Consider the following 25,116-nt stretch of genomic DNA (forward strand, 5'->3'; position numbering starts at 1 on the left):
CATTAAAAAAAAATTGAGAGAGAGAGGAGATCCCAGCAGACTTCAAGGATGCCAAAATCATCAATTTTTTTTTTTAAAAAGGTGACAGAACGGACTGCGGAAATTATCAAGAGATCTCTTTATTAGCTGCGGCTGGCAAAATTCTTGCAAGGATCTTACCAAACCGTCTCCTAACTATATCCAAGGATATCCTTCCTGAATCCCAAAATGGTTTTTGACCTTCTAGGGTGATAGTGCATATTATTTTCACTGCTTGACAGCTCCCTAGCCAGACACTTCAGCTCACCAGTGATTGGCTGGTGAGCCCTGCAAGTGAGTCTTCTTGGCTGTTGGTGTGGTAAGAGGAGACAGATGTGCACCCTCCCACTGCACCAAAGCCTGAAGAAGGGAGGCCAGTCCAGCCATGGCCATGCAGGGGCCACAACTGCAGCTCCCACCAAATCGGATGAGAATGAGCATTAACACAAGGACATTTTAATGACAGTTCTGAGCAGGCCCCACTCAAAGGAATGGAGTCTGTAGATGTCTTTTTTAGGTTATTTCCCACGGTTTTGTAAAGTGAAAAATAAGCCATAAGGTTACAAACTTTCCCATGATGACACTTTTCAAGTCATTAACTTTGGAATGCTGCCAAAGAAGCCATGGAACTTTTATTTTAGTGAGCCTATTGCAGGTTAAGTGCTTTAAGGGGTGACATGGGACAGGCAGGCTGAGCCTACAAACAATGATGAATGTGTGAGGCTCTGCATGAGTACAGCTTTATGTACACTAATTTGTAAATACAAATCACATTTCTCCTACGCAACACCAAGATTAGAAAAATATATTTCCTCTCAAAGCCACAAATCGTTGGTAACCCAGCTGCCTCATTATACTTCCTCCTTTTTGTATTATGTCTTTCTTCATAATTTTTTAATACTTCAAATAAATTTACCTATTTGCCTGGGCTGGTTTTTGCTAGATACTTTTACTTTATCCAGAAAAGCTAACCACAATATTTTAAAATTAATATTTTTTTCAGTATTTTCATATTTTAATTTGACTTCCTCAGAAAAGCACTTCAAAGCCACTCTTGTCAACCAATGTCATTATTATGTCAGGTGACTGACAGGTGGGTGACCCTATCCACCTGTCAAACGTGGCTCATGGAAGCTTGTGAAGATGAAGATATTTGTTTGCCAGTCTGGGTCCTCAACCCTGATGGTAAAGTTGTAAAAGCATTATAACTGACAGTGTTCAAAGAATTATCTCTGGGGAAACTACATGAAACCAGTGCTGGAACTGCTTTTTGACATGTGCATATAACATATAGAAAAATTACCATGTGACCTGCATGGAATTACCCTCAAAGGAAGTGAACAACTCCATGAATCCTTCGTATACTACAAAAAACTGGTTCTAACTTCATTAGAAGACACTCTCCCCACCTGGTCCACCTCCAGATGTTTTGGACCACAACTGCCATCATCCCTGACCACTGGCAATGCTGACTGAGGCCGATGGAATTTTTAGTCCAAAGCATCTCCAAGGTTCTTGTTGAGGAAGGCTAAATTAAAGTGATATTGGGGAGTCTATATTTAAAACATATCCCTACTTTTTCAGGAGGAGGAGGACAACTTTTTAAGATGATTTTTCTTTTTGGCTGAGCAAAACAAACCATGGTATATCTGAATATAAGAAGCTGCCTTATAATGTCAGACTATTGTTCTATCAAGCTCAGTATCAAGCACAGACTTGCAGCATCTCGCTAGTGTTTCATACAGGAATCTTCATACAGCCCTACCTGGAGATTCTAGGGATTGGACAGGGCCTTTTGCACACAAAGTGAAGCATGTGCTCTACCTCAGATCTAAAGCCTTAACCTGCTCTCCCTTCCAATGGCCTCAAAGGTGTAGTTTAGCAACAAAACACCCCTGAAATGCAGCTGGTGAAGTTCATAACTGAGTGGAGATTTAAATCTGGATCATGTCCAAATCTAACACGCTAGCCCAGGCTCCCTCAAACTCGACCCTCCAGATGTTTTTAGACTACAATTTCCATCATGCCTGACCACTGGTCCTGCTAGCTAGGAATCATGGCAGTTGTAGGCCAAAAACATCTGGAGGGCCAAGACTGAGGAAGCCTGCGCTAGCCAATAGAAGGCATACTGATCCACAATATAATCCAGGGAAACACTGGTTGTCACATTTTGTTTGGAACTGGTATGCCAGCCCCCCCCCCAATTTATAAATCCCCACATGTCTCAGCTGTTCTACTGAGGCTTTCCTGACCTCCGCTTTGTCTGTGTTGCAAGTTATTATCTACCTCTCTTCACCTTTGTCTTGTCTGTCGTCTATTGCAAAGGCTTTTCAACAGCAGCAACTGTCTCACTTCTGTGCTATGTAAAACGCCCAACACTAAACAGTAAGTAGCAGGGAGAACTTCATGAAGTTTAGGAATATAAAAAACACCATATTGGATAACCAGTCCACACCTCATATTTTTCAGATGAGGATGTCAGTATATTACAATATGCACAATGAGATAATGTTTGTCTGTAGGCAAACTCCCTCCTAAACTTGAGTGCTTACCGTATTTTTCCCTCTATAACACGCAGATTTTTTCTCCTAAAAAGGAAGGGGAAATGTCTGTGCGTGTTATTGAGCGAATGTGTGGTCCCTGGAGCCAAATGGCAAAAAAAATCAGGCAAAAATCAAATCGCGCGTCTCGGAGAAGGGAAACCTGAAAAGAGGAAGTGGCTGCTTTCCTGCATTCTGCCTCAGGGTCTTACTGCCCACCCTCCTCTGTTTCCTTGCTGTGTTTGCTCAAACGGAACAAAGAGCAGGGAAAGCCCCTCCCCTCCAGGCAAGCAGAGTGTCGTCTCTGTGCTCCGGTGCTGCTGAAAACATGCAGGAGGGAGAGAGAGAGAGAGAGAGAGAGAGAGAGAGAGAGAGAGAGCTGGCTGGCTTGGGTGGGTAGGTGAGGGAAAACTTTTGCCTTCCTTTCCTCCCTCCCGTTATACCCCTCTCCTGCATTCTTAGCCAGCTGCTTCTCTGCACACCCCTCTCGTGCTCCTTGTCCATTCTGTATTTTTCCTTCCTTCCCCACTTAAAATGTGGTTAAAAAGCATGGATCCACATGGATCCTCAGGATCTTTGCATTGGGTCACCCCAAATTCACCATCAGATCACATAGCATGTCCATGGCTACAGCCTGCCCCCCAAAAATCACACACGCACTGTTGCCTGGGGCTGCAATGGTGCAAAAATGTGGTTAAAAAGCATGGATCCACATGGATCCTCAGGATCTTTGCATTGGGTCACCCCAAATTCACCATCAGATCACATAGCATGTCCATGGCTACAGCCTGCCCCCCCCCAAATCACACACCCACTGTTGCCTGGGGCTGCAATGGTGCAAAAACGTGGTTACAAAGCATGGATCCACAGGGATTCTCAGGATTTTTGCATTGGGTCACCCCAAATTCACCATCAGATCACATGTCTGTGGCCACAGCATGAAGCACAAAAATGATACATCCACTGTTTCATTCAGAATGTTTTTTCCCTTGTTTTCCTCCTCTAAAAACGATGTGCGTGTTATGGTCAGGTGCGTGTTATCGAGCGAAAAATACGGTAGATACTGACTTTAAAGTCTGAGTCATAAGGGCTTAGATCACTTCCAAAACATTTGCAATGTGGAAATTACAACCCAATGGAAGCAGGGAGGAAAAGTAGAGCTGCTATTATTTTGAGAAATTGCCTTACTTTTCAATTCTGGGTTGCTTTTTGAACACCATGTGCTTAGTTTAGGGTTGCCATATGTGGAATTTCCAGGACATACCCAGAATACTGTGATCGAAAGCAGTGTCTGGGTGGAAATAAGCAGAATCCGGATGTATGGCAAGCCATGTCGGTGGTGCCAATTTTGCTGATTTTTGTAAATTTGCAGTTTCCAGGGATACTTCCTGGAACCTCCAGTAAGTCCACATATTGCTAAGAGGTCTTTGCTCTTATCAGCCATGACATACAGACCCAAGTGTATTTCCTATGTAAGGGTTTACAGATAAGTTATGGCAGTCATGCACAAGCGACTATTTTCTCAGAAGATTGGAAGTAAACAAAAATCATCCTTCTTCGTTTCCTGAATAAGGACAAGATAATGTTATTAGAACTGTTATTAGCAATGTGACAAAGAGTCACAAGAAAACTCTTCACATCTTCAAGACATAAGACATGGACAGGAAATGGAGAGCACGGTCAAGCCACATTCAGAACTACAGGCTTCTCATTGCAGAAGTACTCCTGAGACTGCAGACATGGAGTTACAGCTAAAATAGAAAAATGTTTGAGGAAAGGAGGAGAGAGAAAATAACAGCCTTGCTAGATTTTTCTGCTTTCAGGCAGTTGCCTGCGATGTTCTCATCCCCCTCTGCAGATTAGAACTTTTGTGGGTTCCTTTATGCTTGGCTGACATCTGTTAATGTCCTCTCAGCCACCCCTCTCAATCGTGTCCCTTGCTTGCTCATCTACCATGCAAATCCTTTGTACTAAAGGCTACCTTACAGACATGCACCAAAGTTACAACCAGTAGAAAAAGCATCTGGTTCCTTCATTTAAAAGGGAAATGAAAATGAATGGAAGTGACAATACAAATGGTACAAATGCAGCTCTAACAAGTGAACAATGAAGCTATTAATGAAAATGAATGGAGTAACAAAATGACTTTTTTATGCACACATCTAATTGAATTAAGCTTCGTGTTTATCATTCATTATGTAATATTGACACATAATTTACATTTCATTAAAATAAAAGGAAATCTATCGGGCTTACATTGTTTAGAACCACAGACGTTATGCCTTTAAACTCTTAGCATTTCTAGCAAGATACATGAATGGTTTTCCAAGACTGACTTACATGTTTCACATGTGATACAAAAAGGAGAATGCCATTCCTTTAAGTGACAACTGAATCAAATTTCTCCACCATCCCTACTCTTTCCATTGGTGGAAAGGACGGATATTCAGGGCAGGCTCTTACTGGAAAAGTGGGGGGGGGGGACAGCCAATGTCCACTGATTTACTGTAGCCCTGCTTCCAATATCACCTCCCACAACGTTCTAGAGAGTCCCATAATGGAACAGCTTTTCAAGATGCTGCAGGATGACAGAGGGTTTAGTGAAGATTGGCTCCAACCTTTCCTCATGTGGAAGCATTCTATGAGTGGAGCTCCACTCATGGGAACTCTAGATTTGTACCAGAACAAATATCAATATAGGTGCTAAAAGAATGACTTTGCATTTGCTTTCAACCATCTGGTATGGAAAACCCCCTAAGAAGTTTGATATGAGCACCTTTATCCATTCCATTATAAAACATTCATTTCTTTATAAATCTGGCATCCACTCCATGTGGGAGTAGAAAATGCTTAAGAGACTCCGGCAGCTAAGAATGCCAAGTATTTGTTGCCAACTGTGTCTGCCCCCCCCCCAAATAAAAGGCTCCAGCAGACACACTTTTATGTTTATATACTCTCCCCCTCAAGTTATTCTTTCAGTAACAGAAAAGAAGGTAATAGCTGGTACATACTTTTAAGGCTTTGTGCTGACCTACTGCTTTTCATTCAAGTAACAAGAAGAGGGAAACAATATTCTGGTGCATTTGAAAAATGGCCAAGAAAGCAGAATCAGGCTTATACAGTTGATAAAAACATTTTTTTAAATTATTGGAGAGGTAGCAGTTCTCACCACCTTTGACTCAAATCAAAATCATTTTCCCATGAAAAATCTTTTCCAGATGCTTCAGGGATGCAACTGTATAGAAATGTGAAATAAAAGCAATCACCCCCTCACTTGCTAAAGTTCACTAACTGTGAGAACAAGCCCTTAACAAAAAATGCTCTGCTAAATACATTGTAAAGCAGATTCCTGGACTGTTGCCTCTGGGTCCTCTGTCCCCCCTGCACAACCCTTTGGATCTTCAATTTGAAATGTCCGTGTGGTCTTCAGGTTCCTGGGGCTGGTTTCAGCTACTTAGTCCTAATAACAGAAGCCCATGTAAGGGCGTCTGCTAGAGCAATGAGACTTCCTCATTCTCCCCCCACTGCCCCTCAAATTGGCTTAGGGGAGGTTCAGGAGAACCCTAGAACAACATGCATGGAGGGGAAGGGGGATTGTTTAATCTGGCAAGCTGTAGCAAAGCAACATAAAAATGTGATATATACTTCAACACTCAGAAATAATTTTCAAAGACATATTATGAAAAATATTAAAACTAAGTTTGTGTCGCAAGATAAGAATCATGTCATATAGAAGACAGGGCTGCTGTATTTGTTTAGAATGACAGCTTACAAAAGCAACAAGTGGCGGTACCATGTTGCACACAGGCAACATCCATCTTCATTAAACTGATTAGTAAAGAGGTTTGTTCTATGGGAACAACACTCCTTCTGTCTGCAGCACTGCTGTTCTAAAAGGAAAAACCTCACACAGGGCTTTGGGCTGCAGCTGGAAAGAGGTACAGACAAGAGTTTCTACTGTAGCCTCTGCTTCCTTAAGACTGATCACACCTCTTTCTTTTGGTTAATATGACCAGGAAAAAAGTCAACAAAGTTCCATGGTGGAAAGTTATTTAACGTGTGTGTGCATTAATGGTGAGATGAAGTGCAGAGTGGTGAGCTGCTCAATTGAGATTAAACTTCACTGCTTGTGTTCATCATATTTCACTTCTAAATTGATAATACATAAAAGCATTTACAGTAGTTTCTAACCACATAGATTTTTATGCCGCTCTCCTGCTGACCCTTACACTTTCATATCCCCTCCCCCATAAAAGTGGGATCATCAGCTGCTCAATACGGCTGTTGCACATAAAATAAATCCTCCTTTCTTACTAGTTACACAATCTCATTCATTTCTTGCTAAACTGTTTTATAACATTCATGTCAAATCATTCTGCAGCTGCTACCCAATTCCTAATCGTCCCCATGCTTTGTCTCTTTCAACAGGGCTACCCTTCCCAAAGCAGCTTGAACTCTGCCATTGCACTGTTTGCCTTTTTCTCTTTGCTGGCTCAAAGTTTCCAGGCCAGACAAAGAATACACCAACACACACCCTAGGCAGCTGCAAAAAAATATAGCAGCTTTACTGAGGAAAGAGAAACAAGCTCCAGATATTTTCAGTGCTTTTGTGGAATGCTGAGTAGGAATAGCCCACTTCCACTTTTCACTGGCCAGCAGTATTTGAAGAATGGATTATTGCCAACAATATTCTGTCTCCAACATTATCAGGTTTAACTTGCAACTGCTAGATCCAAATCCAGAATCCCTGAGCATAGATGAGGAGCTAAACTATACAATGGATATATCATTCTGCCCCGACACTGAGGTCCAGCGCCGAGGGCCTTCTGGCGGTTCCCTCGCTGTGAGAAGCCAAGTTACAGGGAACCAGGCAGAGGGCCTTCTTGGTAGTGGCACCTGCCCTGTGAAACGCCCTCCCACCAGATGTCAAAAAGAAAAACAACTACCAGACTTTTAGAAGACATCTGAAGGCAGCCCTGTTTAGGGAAGCTTTTAATGTTTGATGGACTATTGTATTTTAATATTTTGTTGGAAGCTACCCAGAGTGACTGGGGAAACCCAGCCAGATGGGCGGGGTATAATTAATTAATTAATTATATTATTTTATTATTATTATCCCATTCCTGACCACTGGCCATGCTGGTTGATGGGCCCTCTGGAGCAGGTTTTGGGAGCACACAGGGAGAGGAGAGGAGAGGAGAGGAGAGGAGAGGAGAGGAGAGGAGAGGAGAGGAGAGGAGAAGAGAGGAGAGGAGAGGAGAGGAAAGTCCTGTTATAAGAGCACAATGCGGCTCATGTAGTATATATTGCACAATATTTTTTTTAGAAAAACGAACGAACTGCAAAATGTCGAGTAATTCTGATCACCAAATTCTCATCAGCAACCAGTTACTTGACATCCTGCTTGCCAATTTGTGATCTCATAAACCTTCTGGTCACAGAATAGAATGCGTTCATCTGTTGGTGAGCTCCTGATGTGCCAACAATATTCAACCATGCAGGCAGCAACTGAGAAATAGCCAGAAGCAGTATTGCAAAACTGAGATTATCTGCATGTGTAAAAATGCACCAAGAGGAGAGCTGTTTGAAACAAAGTTCAGAGATGGAATTCAGAGAAGCTTGTGTGCAGAGCACACCCAAAAAGAGGCCCCAAGAAGAGCTAGAGAGCCTGGAAATAGAGAAGACCTCAGATCACCTTGTAGTGTTAGTGGAATAAACCTTGGAAGGGCCCTTCTTCCTTCCCTTACTACACAGTCAACTACTTCCACTGCATACTGAAAAGGAATTGTTGAATCCTGTGCAAGGTTTCTTGATATCTTTTAGCAGGATGCACATTGAAGGGTCCAAATCTACACTGGCACAAATGAAAGAAGGGGTAGTTCAGAACAAAACAAATAAAACAAAAACCAACAAGTGTAAATATCTCCAAATCACTTGGTAAAACTGCAGGAGAGGGAGGGGGGATAACTGTGGTGTGCTATTTGTTGTTACACTGTATTTTCTTTTCCTTCCTTTGTAAAATTATGAAAATCAAATCAAAAATTTTTCTGGGGGGGGAGGAAACAACTCACCTCCCTTTTCAGAAGGCAAAAGGACAACCCTTCTTGTTGACACAACCCTACCTATCACAGAATTGCTGTAGGTATGCATTTTTTCTTTATTTAATAAACTTTGTATACTGTTTAATCATAAAAACTTCTAAACTGTTTTCATCAAAAATGTACATTATTGATTTTCATTACCATACTGTTGTGTATCAGTGACTAAAGACATAGTAACTTTGAGAGGAATGAATCACCTTTTTATTATAAAAGAAGTATTTGGGCAAATCTATCAAGAGCACCTCTGCATATACTATATACAGCATAAGTTGAAGGGTTTCTTAATTATTATTATAAAAACATTACTGAATAGTCCTTGAAAGGAATCTTTCTGTGATCCCTCTAAGGCTACGAAATATTAGCTTTTATCCCTGCATGCCTAACATGGTTATTTCACAGCTCTGCATCTCTGAAATAATCCTGGAGGGAAATAGCATCTTTCAATTACAGTGAGTTCCTGATTATCCGGAAACAGTTTATCTGATTTTCAGATTATCTGTGCCCGAAGGTCAGGAACTGGCTGCAAAAATGAGGGTGAAAAGCCCAGCCTCTCTAAAACCTGAGAGAAGTAGGTTGGCTAATGCCAAGTGATGGTTAAGGACTACCTTCATTTGCTGCTCTCCCCTTACAACTGTGGATGTGTTGGGCACTGGGTTAACTAGGCCATTCTTGTATGCAGTCACACATTCTACATTATATGTTCTGCAGAACATGTGACTTTGAAAGAAAGAACAAATTTAGTCAAAGTTTTATAATCCCTCTCTCACTAATTTCAACAACAACCCAATGGTGGGAAGAAGTACAGTGGTACCTTGGGTTACATACGCTTCAGGTTACAGACTCCGCTAACCCAGAAATATTATCTCGGGTTAAGAAATTCGCTTCAGGATGAGAACAGAAATGGTGCTCCGGCGGCGTGGGAGGCCCCATTAGCTAAAGTGGTGCTTCAGGTTAAGAACAGTTTCAAGTTAAGAACGGACCTCTGGAACGAATTAAGTACTTAACCTGAGGTACCACTGTACAGTCATTTTTCTTATCCACAAGTTTACAGTACCATGCACAGGAACAGATTCATGTCGCCACTTTCTGCTCCAGCACGTGACAATGAATTGCTAATTACTATAGAACAAGAATGAGGGCTGGAAATGCCACTTAAATAGACTCTGCACAATAGGTTCACAATGTTAATTCTGTTCCTGATACCATATGTCAGGCACGTCCAACTCCCAAGAGACTGCGATCTACTCCCAGTATAAAATATCCTGGCAGTGGTCTACCCGTTGTCATTGGAGGGAGGAGGAGCGTGCGTGGGGTGGGTGGGTGGATTGGCTAGAGTTGTTGAGCTTTTTGGGGGACAGGATGGCCCAGAGTTCTTCGGCTTTTATTTGTTAAACTTTATTTAATCCCACAATTGACAAGGGTCCCGCGATCTACTAGGATCAGCCGGGGATCTACTAGTAGATCACAATCTACTGGTTGGACATGCCTGCCGTATGTAATTAAAAGTGATTTTTATTATGAAAATATTCTGTAAACCAGTTAGAGAACCTCTCAGGACCATACAGTGGTATATAAGAATTCTCAAGAAACATATGATACAAATTCCTTGTTTACTGTATCTAAACCTAGAGGCTCTACAGCTCACTGCACATCACTCCCCACAGAGACCTCTCCATGTCAATAAGTCATTGTGCTGTCGGAAACCGACAGATTGTGCTTGAACAGTTTTCTGGATCCAACTCCAAGACTACCATCTGGAAACTAAGTAGAAGTACAGCCAGTCATGTCACAATGAACATATTGCATTAAGAAAGCTTCACTGTTTTCCAGTTTAACCATGGACATAATTCAACTTACTATTTTTTTTTTAACATTTAAAGCCCCAAACAGTCCAGAGTAAATGTATTTGGAATACTGATTTCTTCCCATACAAACCAGCCCAGCAGCTGAGCTAATTATGGGAAGCCTGTCCGTACTTTTCACCGCCTTCAGAGGATAAGTAGTGATCTATCAGGGCTACCTCAGCAGTTGGACTCCAACTGTGAAACTCCCTCCCTTGGTAGATGTGCCCAACACGTACTTTATTATTTTATTAGATGCCAGATGAAGGCTCTCATCTTCACCTGAGCTTTCTCTTGATTGTATTAGTTACTAGGTAATAATGTAAATGTGATTGCTTATCTGTTATTGTTCTGCACAGTCAAGCTTTTATAGTTTCATCCATCTATATGCCTAGTTTTCATTTGCTCCTTATTGTTTTTATTGTTGCATTTTTTGTGCTAGATATTTTTACCTTTTGTGAACAACCTTCAGTATCACAGCAGGCACAAATGTGCCATGGCAATATAACAACTAAAATAAAGTATGAATAACACTGGTTTCTGTACTGTGTCACTCACCTTCTTTGACAAATGCCTTTGGAAATCAAACATGTAAGTTCTATATTTCAGTTCCTCCATTCCCTGGTTTTATATAAGTGCTTCATTTTACAGACTCACATATGTTGCTTTTTACGTAAAAAAATATTTTACATTTTATTACTAAGTGAATACAACAGTTCTTCTTGTTTTGGTCATAGTTTCTTTCCTGTCATATAAGCTGCCCAAAGTGTGGTTAATAATAAATATATTGCTATGGAACAGTAGGCAAACAGTTGACAAAGACATAGAATCATAGAACTGTAGAGTTGGAAGAGACCACAAGGGTCATCTAGTCCAGCCCCCTGCAATGCAGGAATCTTTTGCCCAATGTGGGGCTTGAACCCATGAGCCTGAGATTAAGAGTCTCATGCTCTGCCAACTGAGCTATCAATATGGATTTCATCTGAACCTGTCCTTTATTAAGATCTTCATCAGATGCCTTGTTAAGAATATCCCCACCTTTGAATGTGACATAGGAGGTGACAGGATACAGGGCCTTTTCAGTTGTGGTGCCTGAATTATTAAGGACCTCCCTCTGTCCATAATCATTTTTAATGAATATCAGCTGAGTTCAGGGCTGTTTATGGAAAATTTTAAGTGTATTTTTACTGGTGTTATAAGTATTTGTTCTGCTGTTCTTATGTCTTTTAAAAAGCTTTATTGTGTTGACTGTTTTTAACTGCTGACTCTCCTGTTGTTGGTTTGTTTATTCGGCTTATTATATAGATTTTAGTTATGTTGTACACTCTCTGGAAGTTAAAGTTTAGAGGCAGGAATTTTTTTCAAATAAACTAACTAAGCATATTTAGGTCTATTGATCAAGAGCTTCAGCAAAACCCACCTTTTCTTATAAGCATAATGCACAAAGAAATTAAGTATGTTTTGCCCAATTTATAAAATAGAAAACAGCAACATGCTACTTCTCATAAGTATTGTTTGAAAGATTAAAATAAATAAGTCACGGCTAGTTTTTGAGTGTGTCTAAATGTCCCATGCCAATCTGGTTTTAAAATAACCCAAGACTGTATTTGCCAAAACAATCTGTGCTGGCACAAGAAGAAGGATGCTACTACACCATACAAGACTATGTAATGACAAGAAACTGTGCTTGGATTTCATTTTCTTTCATTCAGTCATGAATTCATCCCTTTGTACAATTTAATGTAATTATAATAGTTATTTAGATACCAAATAAAAGAACAAGTACTCTATGGCTGGATGTACAATGTAAATAATTCTCTAATACAAACTCTTACTTGTACATAAAGCCAGTTCTCTACTGCTTGGCAGCATCCCCCACCCCAAATTTCAATGAGGTATTAAACAGAAGCTTAGTCGCACATGTCTCAATTAACATCTCTGATTTAAATCCTCCAGATGTATTCAGTCCTCCCACAGGAACATTAAATATGACGAATAACTTTCAAATGTGAGAAAAGCAAGCATTATAGAAACAAATTCCTACATGGTAAGGACAACCCATTCACACAACGCACTAACGGCACCAATAATATGCTTGGTGGTTGGGAGAAATAAGATCTCACATGAAGTCAAGAAGCATGTAGCCCTCTGGTGAACAAGAGGATCTCTGAGTCAGAAACAATGGATTTCTAAAATATAGATGCTATTGGACAAAGCAAAAAACCAAGCTGGGAGATGCTGTCACTCACAGGTATAAAGTGACAGGTATTTTGTTGATTGGAATTATATTATTAGTGAGTTTTACTTCAAATGTATTTCAGATTTCTTTTACTAGCAAGCCTCTCATTAGTTATCTGTCATCAGTTGCTACTTACCTCTTTCAATCTATCCAGCTCATTTTGCAGTGCCTGTTTCGATATTTCCATCTCAATGATTTGTTGACGAAGGATTTCATTTTCATCCTCTGCTTTAACTCGTTTCTCTTCCACATTCTCCAGTTCATGGTGCAGCCTAACGGATACATCTTTGGCTACCTATTCAAAAAAGAGTATACAAACATATCTTGTAGTAGCAACAGCAGTAGCAGTTTTAAAAACATTTTCCATTAACAAAATTGAAAATATAAATGCATAATAACGTAAGGTGTAAAACCTTTCCTGATAGCAGAAATGGATGGATATATATATGATCAATGGAGGGGCATTTAAACCTCCCAGGACATTCTGCAGCTTACTTTAAATTGCCCATACAGATAGCACATCATCAAGAACTTCAGTGCTATCACTTGTAAAGTGAATTGGCACAATAGATTTTTAACAAGCTAGATGTGTTAATTGGTTTACCAATACCAGGATGTCTGTGTTATTAACATAAACTGGCTTTTTGTGAAAGGCCACTTGCTAATAATGTAATTATCACTGCCTGCACTTTTCTGCATTTCATTACCTTCTGACTCTCACCATTAACAATCCCCCTCACTGCCTCCTGAAGTTGTAGATTATACTCCACAAAATCAGATGCCATAAAAAAGTTAGTCTTTAAGGTACCACAAAAATCTTTATTATTTTTGCTGCAAGGGACTAACCGCTCTGGAAATAATCAACCAGTATCATTAACTAGGGGACGCGGGTGGCGCTGTGGTCTAAACCACTGAGCCTAGGGTTTGCCGATCGGAAGGTTGGCGGTTCAAATCCCTGTGACGGGGGTCAGCTCCCATTGTTTGGTCCCAGCTCCTGCCAAGCTAGCAGTTCGAAAGCACGTCAAAGTGCAAATAGATAAATAGGTACCGCTCCAGCAGGAAGGTAAACGGCGTTTCCGTGCACTGCTCTGATTCACCAGAAGCGGCTTAGTCATGCTGTCAACATGACCCAGAAAAACAGTCTGCGGACAAACGCCGGCTCCCTCGGCCAGTAAAGTGAGATAAGCACCACACCCCCAGAGTCGTTCGTGACTGGACTTGACTGTCAGGGGTCCTTTACCTTTTTTATCATTAACTAAGTCCATGATAAGGGACGCGGGTGGCGCTGTGGGTTAAACCACAGAGCCTAGGACCTGCCGATCGTAAGGTCGGCAGTTTGAATCCCCGCGGCGGGGTGAGCTCCCGTCGTTCAGTCCCAGCTCCTGTCAACCTAGCAGTTCGAAAGCACCCCAAAGTGCGAGTAGATAAATAGGGACCACTCTCCAGCGGGAAGGTAAACGGCGTTCCGTGTGCTGCGCTGGTGCTGGCTCGCCAGCTGCGGCTTAGTCACGCTGGCCACGTGACCCGGAAGCTGTCTTCGGACAAGCGCGGCTCCCAGCCTTTTGAGCGAGATGAGCGTGCAACCCTAGAGTCGGTCACGACTTGCCCTGATGGGCAGGGGTACCTTTACCTTTTTAAGTCCATGATACAATACTAGCATACAATTTTAGGGTATTATAGTATTAAATAACAAATCATTTTATTAATTAGATTAAGCATACCTAAAACTCTATCTCCCCCCTTTTTTAAACAAGCACAGCACAGATATGTATATAAATATCTTTTTTACAGATCAAGTGCACATACTGAAGAGAGAAAGTCTTCTGAAAACCAAGTTGCACACATAATTAGCACAATTCAGAGCATTAGGGAATTTTCAGTTTAAGCAGTGGGAAACATGGCTCAGTTTGGATGCATCTATTGTGTATACATTTTAAATCAGTCCCCTACTTCAGAATGAGGTGAGTGAAGCCTATTTGATTGCTCCTTAACAGCCAAGGCTCCTTTCAGGTGAAAAGTTAGTATTTCATTGGGAGGGTTTTTTAGCCTACACCTCCTCATAAAATGCTAGGTTTCCAAATGCAGGGAATATTCAAAGCATATAATTTAGAGTTGGGAGGAAGACAGAGTTGAATGTCATCTAGTCCAATTTCCTGCTTAACATAGAAATTTTGTAACTGACAGGTGGCCTCTACTTAAATATCTCTTGTGAAGGAGAACCCAACACCTCCCAAGGCAGTCTCTGTTCCACTGTCATACAACTATTACCATCAGGAAGTTTATCCTGACATTTTAGCCAAAATCTGCTTTCTAACAATTTCCACCTGTTAGTTATAGTCCTGCCCTTTGGATCAGAAGACATGTCTCTTCCATCTTCTGAGAGGCTTCCCTTCAGATATTTTACAGCTCTTTCTCCCCCTTAAACTTCTCTTCTCCAGCTGAACATACCCAGTACTTTCAACCATTCAATATGGGGCTTGATTTCCAAAATCCCTCACCATCCTGGTCACCCTCCTATGGATGCACCCTAGCTGATTCCTGTATGTCTTCTTATAGCAAGTGTGATTCTCCTATGTGCACTCTGAAATTCCTTGGTCCTTACTGCCTGACAGTGGGGTTCCTGAAAAGTGAGACAGACAGTTCTTCAGGACAAGGTCTGCTATGCTTCACATAGGAACAGTGATGATTTCTATGACCAGCAAGAACTTCCATTAGTCTCTAGATCTGCCTGTGCCAGATTGCTTTCACAGAAACCATCCCCCCCCCCGCCAAATACTCAGACATAGCTGTGAAATGTGATAGGCTTTTACCAATTACTTATCAAGGATTTTATTGAAGGCACTGTAGCAGCCAATTGCACATGGGACTCTGACTTGCCTATAGCAGATAGCATGTGCAGAGCTCCATGACTAACTTAGATGTCTGTATGCATAAAGCCTTCACTCACCTTTAGATCTTGCTCTAAGCTTCTAATTAACTCCCCATCCACTTGACCCGTCTGTGCAACTTTCAAGCTTTTCTGTTCTGCTTTCCTGAGACGATACTGCAAAATGCGACAGTTCTTGTTTGCACGGTCCAGCTCTCGTCGAAGTTCCTGAAGTTGGTAAACATCTTCTTCAAGGTAGCTGTCACGCATCTCTTCCATTTCAGCCCGCAGTTCATCGAGCTCATCCTGCCATGACCCAAAACACTATCAGATATCAAAAAGGCGATTCTGCTCCCTCCCCATCAAGAGACACATCAAGATATGATAGGAGTAATCCAGCACTCACAACTGTTGCACAGTCCCTATTTGCTGTGTAGCAGACAAGGAGAATCCCGTTGAAATGATCTTGCAAGCAACATCAAGCTCATGTTGATCTTGCAAACTACAGTGGTACCTTGGGTTACATACGCTTCAGGTTACATACGCTTCAGGTTACAGACTCCGCTAACCCAGAAATAGTACCTCGGGTTAAGAACAGGATGAGAACAGAAATCGTGCTCCAGCGGCGGGCAGCAGCGGGAGGCCCCATTAGCTAAAGTGGTGCTTCAGGTTAAGAATGGTTTCAGGTTAAGACCTCTGGAACGAATTAAGTACTTAACCTGAGGTACCACTGTAATACCAGTTGTAACTTACCTCTTCAGAAATAATAGGAAAAGCAAAAAAAAAGTTATATATCAAAGCTGTCAAATCAGTTCACATGGAGTTGAAACTCCTTGTCTATTGTGCTGCTATATTTCCTTACACCAGTGATGGCCAAACTTGGCCCTCCAGCTGTTTGGGACTACAACTCCCACCATCCCTGACCACTGGTCCTGTTAGCTAGGGATGATGGGAGCTGTAGTCCCAAAACAGCTGGAGGGCCAACTTCGGCCATCACTGCCTTACACAAACACACATACAAGCTTCCAAATTTGAAACTTAAATATTATGCTTTCTAAGAATATATTTTTTTGCTAAAGTTTGCAGTACAGTACATTCTTCTAGAAAAGAATATCCTTTAAAAAAACCAACTCATTCCTATTAATCTAATCTGTATATACCTGAATCTCTCAAGCTAAAACCTTTATAAGCAGGTCTTCAGGCTCAGTGGATAGGCCATTAACTTGCTGGAGGATGACTCCTGGGACACCAACTATTCTATTATTAACCTAGCTCTGTGTTTAAAAAGAAAACGGATGATGGAAAGCAGCAATAAGATTAGTTCTCACATAAAGGCTTCCAACAAAGATTTAGATACCTTCAATTTGCAGTTTATTGGCCTCTTTAAAGAGGAGCAAAACCAAGCAGTTCTGCCTACTGGATATTTTTCAAGTGCACGTCTACGCCTATAATTCTTTAAGGATAGCATAGGTGCCAACTATAGGGGGCCCTGGAGGCCTGGGCACCCACAGCACAGGCTCTTACATGACTTCCGGTTTGTACCAGAAGTCGCATCAGAAGCCGGACGTGACCCCCAAGGAAACGTCAGGACGCAACTTCTGGGACGCAACCACACGAGACCTCATACGTGATCTCCAAGGTGCCGCAAGACCTCAGAAATGCCGCTGCAGTGCGTTGATGTAATGTTATGTCATGATGTCATGACGCTGTTACATCACGGGTGCAATTAGGCACCCATAAACTGGGGCCTAAGTTGGCGCCCCTGAAGGATAGCATTGTGTGTGTGTGTGTGTGTGTGTGTGTGTGCACGCGCTATACACAAACATAGGTTTTCACAGTGCTTTTTCCTGGGGGTGCTCAGGGGTACACATACCGCTAAACATTTTGTGAATCTTTGTACTTTTGTCCATTTACTGTATTTATTTTTCTCAATTTGAACTATAAAACAGTAATTTTCTTGAATCAAAATGAGAGTACCTCTAAACATTTTTTTTAGGGGGGGAGCAGTGGGTTTGCACAAGTGGACTAAAGAACTCTGGCACAACAAATCCAATTTAAAAAAAACAACCACTGAGACAGAAGGGGGCAGGGAACTGTCCTTTCCATTAGCACAGTACTTTTTATGCGATAATCAAGAAAGTTACACTTGGTGAATGCTGAAACACTCTCAGTAATATTTAAACACTTATCCTTCGAGTGGCTGCAAATTTATAGACTCCCATAGTAACTCAAATAAGGTCTGGTGTAAACCCCTAAATACAGGAGGAATAATTAGCTTTGGCAGTGGGTGCATATGGTTGCTCAGCATCAGTGCAAATAAACAGAAAGTGAAATTAGGTCACTTTTATTTATGTTATTACAGTAGGTGTCAAACTTTGGGATCTATGTTTGGAAATGTCGTTAACAGTCATTTTCCACTCACAAGCATTCTTCACAGAGCTTGGTGTCTATGACATCAAGATCATCAAAAGATCCCCCTTCAGGATAGTAAATAAGATCCACATTATGTCTGAGATCCTGAATCCACTTGGCAAACACAGAGTGCAACACAAACCTATGCCTGTTACTCAGTAATAAAGCCCAACAAGCTTGGTGAGGCTTAGTCCCTGGTGCTTAGGGATGGCAGCCCCAGTTCCTCTGAAGCCTAACTGAGCATAGGACTGCCATCTAAATGCTTAGTACTTTGCGACAATCAACCTGACCATAATGTGAGTGCACAGTTGCCATTCTATTTAATCAGGCTGTGGCTGGGCTGCCCTTCAAGCCCTATTGAACTAAATGGTAACTGCTGAGCAGCAATGCTTGGCAAATTCTTTGCTGTGTTTCCTTGATAAACCCACTGAACCAAGGTCTGCTCAAAGATATTGTGGGAAGGGCAGAAAGAGTGAGGCAAAGTATCCTTACTATTTAATAACAGTCAAACCAGATGGAAGCTTAAAATCGAAAAAACTAGAAGATCTGTCATGCCTAACACACACACTACTGATGCAGTACCACACACACAGTTATTTATGCTCTTTTGTTTTGCAGTTACCTTATTATTAACAAGATTCACCACACTTATGTCAATGTAAACAGAAAAACCAACATGCAAATCTACACTATAGTGAAAATAAACATGCGGTGAGGAAAGTGTGTTGAGATTATGTCTGCTTTTGAAAAATGCAAAGCTTATAAAAATTCATGAGAGTGACTGTTGTAAAAAAAGAAAGAAGGGCGCTGTTGTGATGCAGAAGATGCTATTCATTTCTGCTACTTAAGTGGCTTCAAAGGGTTTGAACCAGTGGCAGCTTCAGCCAGAGCTTATATATTCCTTTTCTTCTTTTTTTAAAGAAGACTCAGTACTATACATTTGCCCTAGGAAACTTTTGAATTCTAATCTCTCCATTCTTTAAATTACTTTAATGTTTTTAATCTCGGGGGGGGGGGGGAATCCAAAATAACTATACACATCAATATTCTCATGCTCATGTCACCATTTGTACCAGTTACAACGTATATGGTTAGAAGCGTATTTATTTATTATGGATCTTCAGGCTTTTTGGTAACATTGTTTTTGTACAATGAAACCCTCTGAAAGGTCATGCATGTAAAGCCAATACAAAAAATTACCAGAGCTCTTAAGAGTGTCAATGTGTTTTCAAATTGCTCCTAGTTTTAAACAGTTGGAGATATATATATATTCACTCTGCTTCCCCTGGACAATGCCATGTTTCAGCAGAGCCACAGCTGTGGCTAAGAAGATAGACCCACAGCCATTGTTTACCAGGCTGAATTCTCACTCTAGCAGCTGACTGCCCCAGCATTTGCAGATTGTCGATGTTATTCTGATGCCTAAGGTTAGATTTATCTCCTCTTCCCCGTGACTAATACATTTAAGATGCAAGAGAATGGCAAACCCTTCCCAAAGAAGCAAGGCATAGCCTTTGATATATATGTTTTTAAATAATCACCATCAATTCTAGATATTCTTACTGTGCAAAAAAAAAAAAAAGATTCTACAATACAGTACACACCAGGTAATATCCACGGTTAGCCACATTCATCGGTAAACCCATTGAAATGAATGCATCTACTCTAACTTAGTTGGCTATCACTCAGGATCTTATTTACACCTTGGTAAAAAGGTATATAAATTCAACAAATAAATTTAATAAAATGTATTTGACATTTTATATGATATTTGGTGGTTTCATGGGAAATTTCATATTCTTTATAGCAGAGGTGAGAAACCTCCCCTACTCAATCTGTCAGGGACCATGTGCAAGCAGTGTTATGGGGCCAAAACCAAAAGTGGGTGGGGCCAGAGCCACCCCACTCTCTCTCCCCTTCTCACCCACACATACCCATCCATTCAAATGCATGTCCATTCATGCAATTCTTCCTCCCCAGCTGCCTCTCTTCCTTGCCAACATGCAGAGCAGCTAGTCATAGTGGGTGGAAGAGGGAGTGGCACAAGAGGGAGCACAGTCTAAACAGTGAGGCCCCAGAGACTGCGTCACATCCATGGGCCAGAGGTTTCCCACCCTGCTTTACAGGATGTTAGGAAGCCTTGGATACCATTCAGATGATATGCCTAAAACTTCTGCTGCATAAATAAAGTCTTGCGGAAAGTATCTTAAGAGTTGAAGGAGACAGCTACCGTGTCATTTTGGACCAGATGAATAATGGTCCAACTATGGTCAGGTGCAGCCAATGCTGTTCTTCACAAGCATGAATTGGACTTTTTCATGTCTTAACTGTTCCTGATTGGAGGGGCAGTCTAATTTCAATACAGAATATGAGGCTGAGGGGAGCTGAACTCTTTGCCCTCCCACCACCTTATTTCACTTGGCAGAAAAGTTTTTCAAAGTGATGGAATGCACTGATGCAAAATGAAGGACCACAGCTTAGGAAAAGGGCTGTAGCTCAGTGGTACAGCATCTGCCTTGCATGCAGCAGGTCCTTGCCATGCCCAGGTAGGTCTGGGAATGTTCCTTGGCTGAAACCCTGGAAAGCCATTGCCAGCCAGAGTAGAGAATATTGAGCCACATGAACCAATGGTCTTCATAGCAGCTTCCTATTCTCCTATGAAGAAACGTTCATCTCTCACCCATTTGTATGTGTTACATTACAAATCAAACCCCTTACTTTAAATGCAAATGGGGCTGACAAGGCTACCCTACCCTGTCTAGGCCTGCAGTAAACTAATCCAACCTTATAAAACAACTGCCAGACTGATGCCCAGCACTACTATACCATGTTGCTTCTATAAATAACAACTCCCTTTTTCAGCTTAATCTTTACCTACATTTAATCCACTCTTTTAGGTCCAGTTCTAACATATTCCCTCTCCAGGCAAAATTCACATAGTCTCTGTAAATAAAAGGCTACAAACTGAAGCATTTGTTAATCTAAACCCCAAATACTATATTCACAAGGGAAGTCAAATGGTACAGTATTTGTGGTTACTCAGTCATCTCAGTTTCTTTTATTTATAGATCTTTCTGAATGTAGCTTCAGTAGTGTGCCAAAAGATCATATTGTAAATACAAACCCTTGTAGAAGTTCCAGCACATAAAAATTCATGCAGCAGCATTTTGAACAGTGACTTCTATTTATGGATGTGAAGACTTAACATAAGAGAAATAATTTTAAGCAGCATCTTTATAAAAACATTTTTTAGGATGGCTGTTCTTTATCCTAGGGGCCTGCTTAATGTGTTAAGGGAACAATCCTAAATATGCGAAGCTGGCATAAAGTACACCAGATCCAAACTCTGTTCAGGACTGTGGCTGCTGTCAGCCTAAGCCTGGAAAATAAGCCTTTAAAATTGAGTTTGACTTATTCCACCCTTTTTTGCCATCATGTTTTTTGCTGGGTTGCCAGGTCATGTGACCAAGCTAAATGGAGTTAGGATCCCCCTGCCCAGTCCTGCCACTCTTCCCTATTTGTTAAGGTTCATGCCAGGGTAAGCTCCACTGGTCTCATTATAGTCCTTGCTGAGCCAGGATGAGGAAGTTATGCCCATGGATCTCTGGCTGAGTGAGGGTTGAGGACCTAGAGAGCCTGGGTGCGCAGGGAACTTGATGGCTGACCTGGAGCTCTGCCGCATCTTCACTCATTCTGGCAGATCTCAGCTTAGTTACTTACTAACAGGCTTTGTTACAGAACAAATACATGAATAAGATAACAAATTATTTGAACCCAAGATTAGGGAAGGGAGAGATCTCATTTTAACTGATAAAAGCAAGTGGGGTGCTTTGTTTTTTTCGTTCAAACTTGGTGATGAAAAGAAGCGTGCTCTCCCCTGCTATATTTTCACCCTTACAAAGGCTAAATTAAACAAAAGCCTACATACCATAGCATAGACCATACAGTTGGCTAAAATAGATGGGTCTGGCTATACTTTTTCCTTTTTCCCAAAAGAAAAGTGAGGATGGGTGAAATGCCACCCACTTCTTTTTAGACAAATAGAGCCTGGCCTAACCATCCTACTTCCCTTTCTCACCTACTTTGAAACTATCCAACCACCTACAAAACCATTCCATTTTGTGCACTGCACCCAGTCACTAAGTGGTACTCAAACTCAGAATACTGGGAGGGGGCATGACTGCTTACTGTGGTATGGTACCACTTTAAATGCATAGTGTGGATGGGGTCTGTATTATAGCCCACAGCAGGCATAGACAACATGGTGCCCTGCAGATGTTAATGGACTACAATTCCCAACAACTTCTGCAGGCAGCCATGTTGGCTACCCCTGGTCTCTTGAACATTCCAGGTTTCTTTGAAAAAGACAAGCTGTAGTCAGGTAACGATGGGAGCAAAAGTGCCTGATCTCTTCTTTAAGGCCATGCTAAAGAACAGAGCAAGGGGGGAGGAAGTGTGGTCAAGGCTCACACAAGCCTTTTGATTTTAAACCCCACACTTTATGTTCTCTCATCCCCTCCCCTGACAAAGTTATTCCCACATGTCTCCAAGGGACTCTCCCCACAATCAGTTTTGTGCATTAAATACACTTTTGTTTCCTATACAGTGCACACAGCAAGGCTGACTATTGAACTTCCCTTACAGGGATATCACATTTCCCCTAACAAAGAAACCATTATATTTTGGAGCTGGGGAAATGCTATATCCCCCCCTCCCGCCAGGTGGTATATTTGTTTCTTGTGCAATTCTGGCACCTGTGGGATGATCTTTGTGTTCTGGTGGATATGCTTCTGATACAAACTGCCGTTCCACGTACCCACACTATTTTGTGATCTGTTTTAAAACATACAGTACTTCTGATTTTGATTTTTATTTTTTAAAGATCTCTGTAGGCTCCCCTACAATCCAATTTAACTCATCTAGCTTCTTCTTCTTTTAGCTGGCAAATCTGCTATGAAGTTGCATATATACATATACCTGTATAAGTACACATATACCTGTACAAGTTTTTCAAAATTCTTGGGAACATTTGCCTTTCCTTGCTCCTGTTCTAGAGCACACATTTAATCTTTTTTTAAAAATGTAAATGTGAGAGAATGTCAATAAACTGCTGCATTTTCCCCACCCTATTTTGTGTGCATGTGATATCATACTGCTGGCATTGAGAAGACTTGCAGCTAAGTTGTAGTGTTGAAGCAATGATTCTTCAACATCAACTTCGTTGGACTGGTCATGTTGTGCGGATGCCTGGTGATTGTCTTCCAAAGCAACTACCGTACTCTATTCTGAACTTAAAAATGAAAAGCGTAATGCTAGTGGTCAACAAAAGAGGTTTAAAGACTGTCTCAAGGCAAATCTAAAAAAATGTAGTATAAACACTGACAACTGGGAAACACTGGCCTGCGAGCGCTCCAGTTGGAGAACAGCCTTTACCAAAGGTGTCATGGGCTTTGAAGACACTCGAACTCAGGACGCAAGGGAGAAACATGCTAAGAGGAAGGCATGCTTGGCAAATCCACACCGTGATCAACTCCCGCCCGGAAACCAATGTCCCCCCTGTGGAAGGACGTGTGGATCCAGAATTGGCCTCCACAGTCACTTACAGACTCATGTTAAAACTGTGTTTATGGAAGACAATCTTACTCGGCTATGAGTGAGTGATCACCAAAGAAGAAGAAGAAGACAGTTGAGACACACTGCAACTGATTATGCAGACAGGATGGGCAGTTCCTTTCTACTAAACCCCCCTGTGTCTTTATCAGCTGCCCAGCAGACAGAAATCTAGCACAGAAAGACTGCCTATCAATTTCCATGGCAGGAAAAGCCTCTGCTAATTTCGCCCCCTGCCACAGCTGTTAAAACACCTACCATAAAAAATGTTGACAACCCTGCATTCAGAGAGCTCTCCATGTGTGATCTCTCACCTGTCATTTCTCTCACAAACAAACTATACTTATATATACTGAATATCAAAACAACTATTTAACTTCTATCTTCGTTCTATTTTTTACCATTTCATTTTGTTATGGGGGGAATGTTATTGAAAGCAGGTATTTTATATATCAGTTATCAGAGAGATTAGAATACTGTAAGCCAGGGGTCAGCAAACTTTTTCAGACCTTGTGGGGGACCGGACTATATTTTGGGGGAAAAATAGGAACGAATTCCTACGCCCCACAAATAACCCAGAAATGCATTTTAAATAAAAGGACACATTCTACTCATGTAAAAACTGGATTTAGAAAGTGATTGGGCCTGATCTGGCCCCAGACCTTTGTTTGCCTACCCCTGCTCTAAGCCATAACCAGCTTTTAGAACACTAGCATTTTAACCAACCAGCTTGCCAGTCAGACTTCCACAGAGAAAAAATGACATATGTTACTGCGTTAGATCATCAAACTACTAGTGGAAGGTCAAATATCTACATGCTTCTACTATGCTGTCTTATGTCTTTAAGAATATTTTAACAATAAAAACAAAAACTATGAAGCCCAAAGGCAACTCAGTCTTCATTTTAAATTGGAAGCAAGTTCCACTTACGTCAACTTTCCAAGTTGCATTACAGTTTTTGGAAAACCACCATGCCAAATGTAAGTTAACAAAACAGTTGTATGATTTGCAACCTATTTACATAACTGAAATCTAATAGAATGCAACATATAGTGGCTTGTAAACAAAGTAAAATATAAAAGTGGGAAACAATTGTTCACAGATTCCAAGAATAAAACATCTATTCTTCCTTATGGATTGTGATTGTGCTTCAGCAGGCTGAATGAGGCTACAGTCATAGACAAACTTCCTTGGAAGTAAATGCCACTGAACTTATTTGGATTTCCTTCCAGACAAACATGCATAGGAACAAACTGCATAAGATTCTTCTCAGAAACTTTCCTACTAAAATGATTTTTTCCTTACGGAATATTACATACTACACACAAACCTGCTTCATGACTACCATACTTTCCCAAAGATTTAAATCCAAAGTCCTACACTACTTTGAAGTGGGCAGCATCCAACTATTATAAAGAGGAGCTGAAAGGAATTTGGAAAGGAAATTGATGTCAGTACTGTGGTACCTCGGGTTACATACGCTTCAGGT

At 41.2% G+C, this 25,116-nt stretch overlaps 1 protein-coding gene across 11 annotated transcripts in view; it reads right to left on the reverse strand.

Moving 5' to 3' along the window:
- Window positions 1-25,116, reverse strand: part of MTCL1 (microtubule crosslinking factor 1) — a 92,449-nt gene that overhangs the window by 64,356 nt on the left and 2,977 nt on the right. For all 11 annotated transcript variants that reach the window (XM_083622459.1, XM_083622464.1, XM_083622458.1 and 8 more), the window contains exons 2-3: window positions 15,687-15,911; window positions 12,876-13,034 (exon numbers count right to left, since the gene is read on the reverse strand). In XM_083622459.1, coding sequence (XP_083478585.1) covers window positions 12,876-13,034; window positions 15,687-15,911 — 384 coding nt within the window. The remainder of the gene's footprint in view (window positions 1-12,875; window positions 13,035-15,686; window positions 15,912-25,116) is intronic.

Source organism: Podarcis filfolensis, assembly GCF_964270895.1.
Source record: "Podarcis filfolensis genome assembly, chromosome: 7".
NCBI lineage: Eukaryota > Metazoa > Chordata > Lepidosauria > Squamata > Lacertidae > Podarcis > Podarcis filfolensis.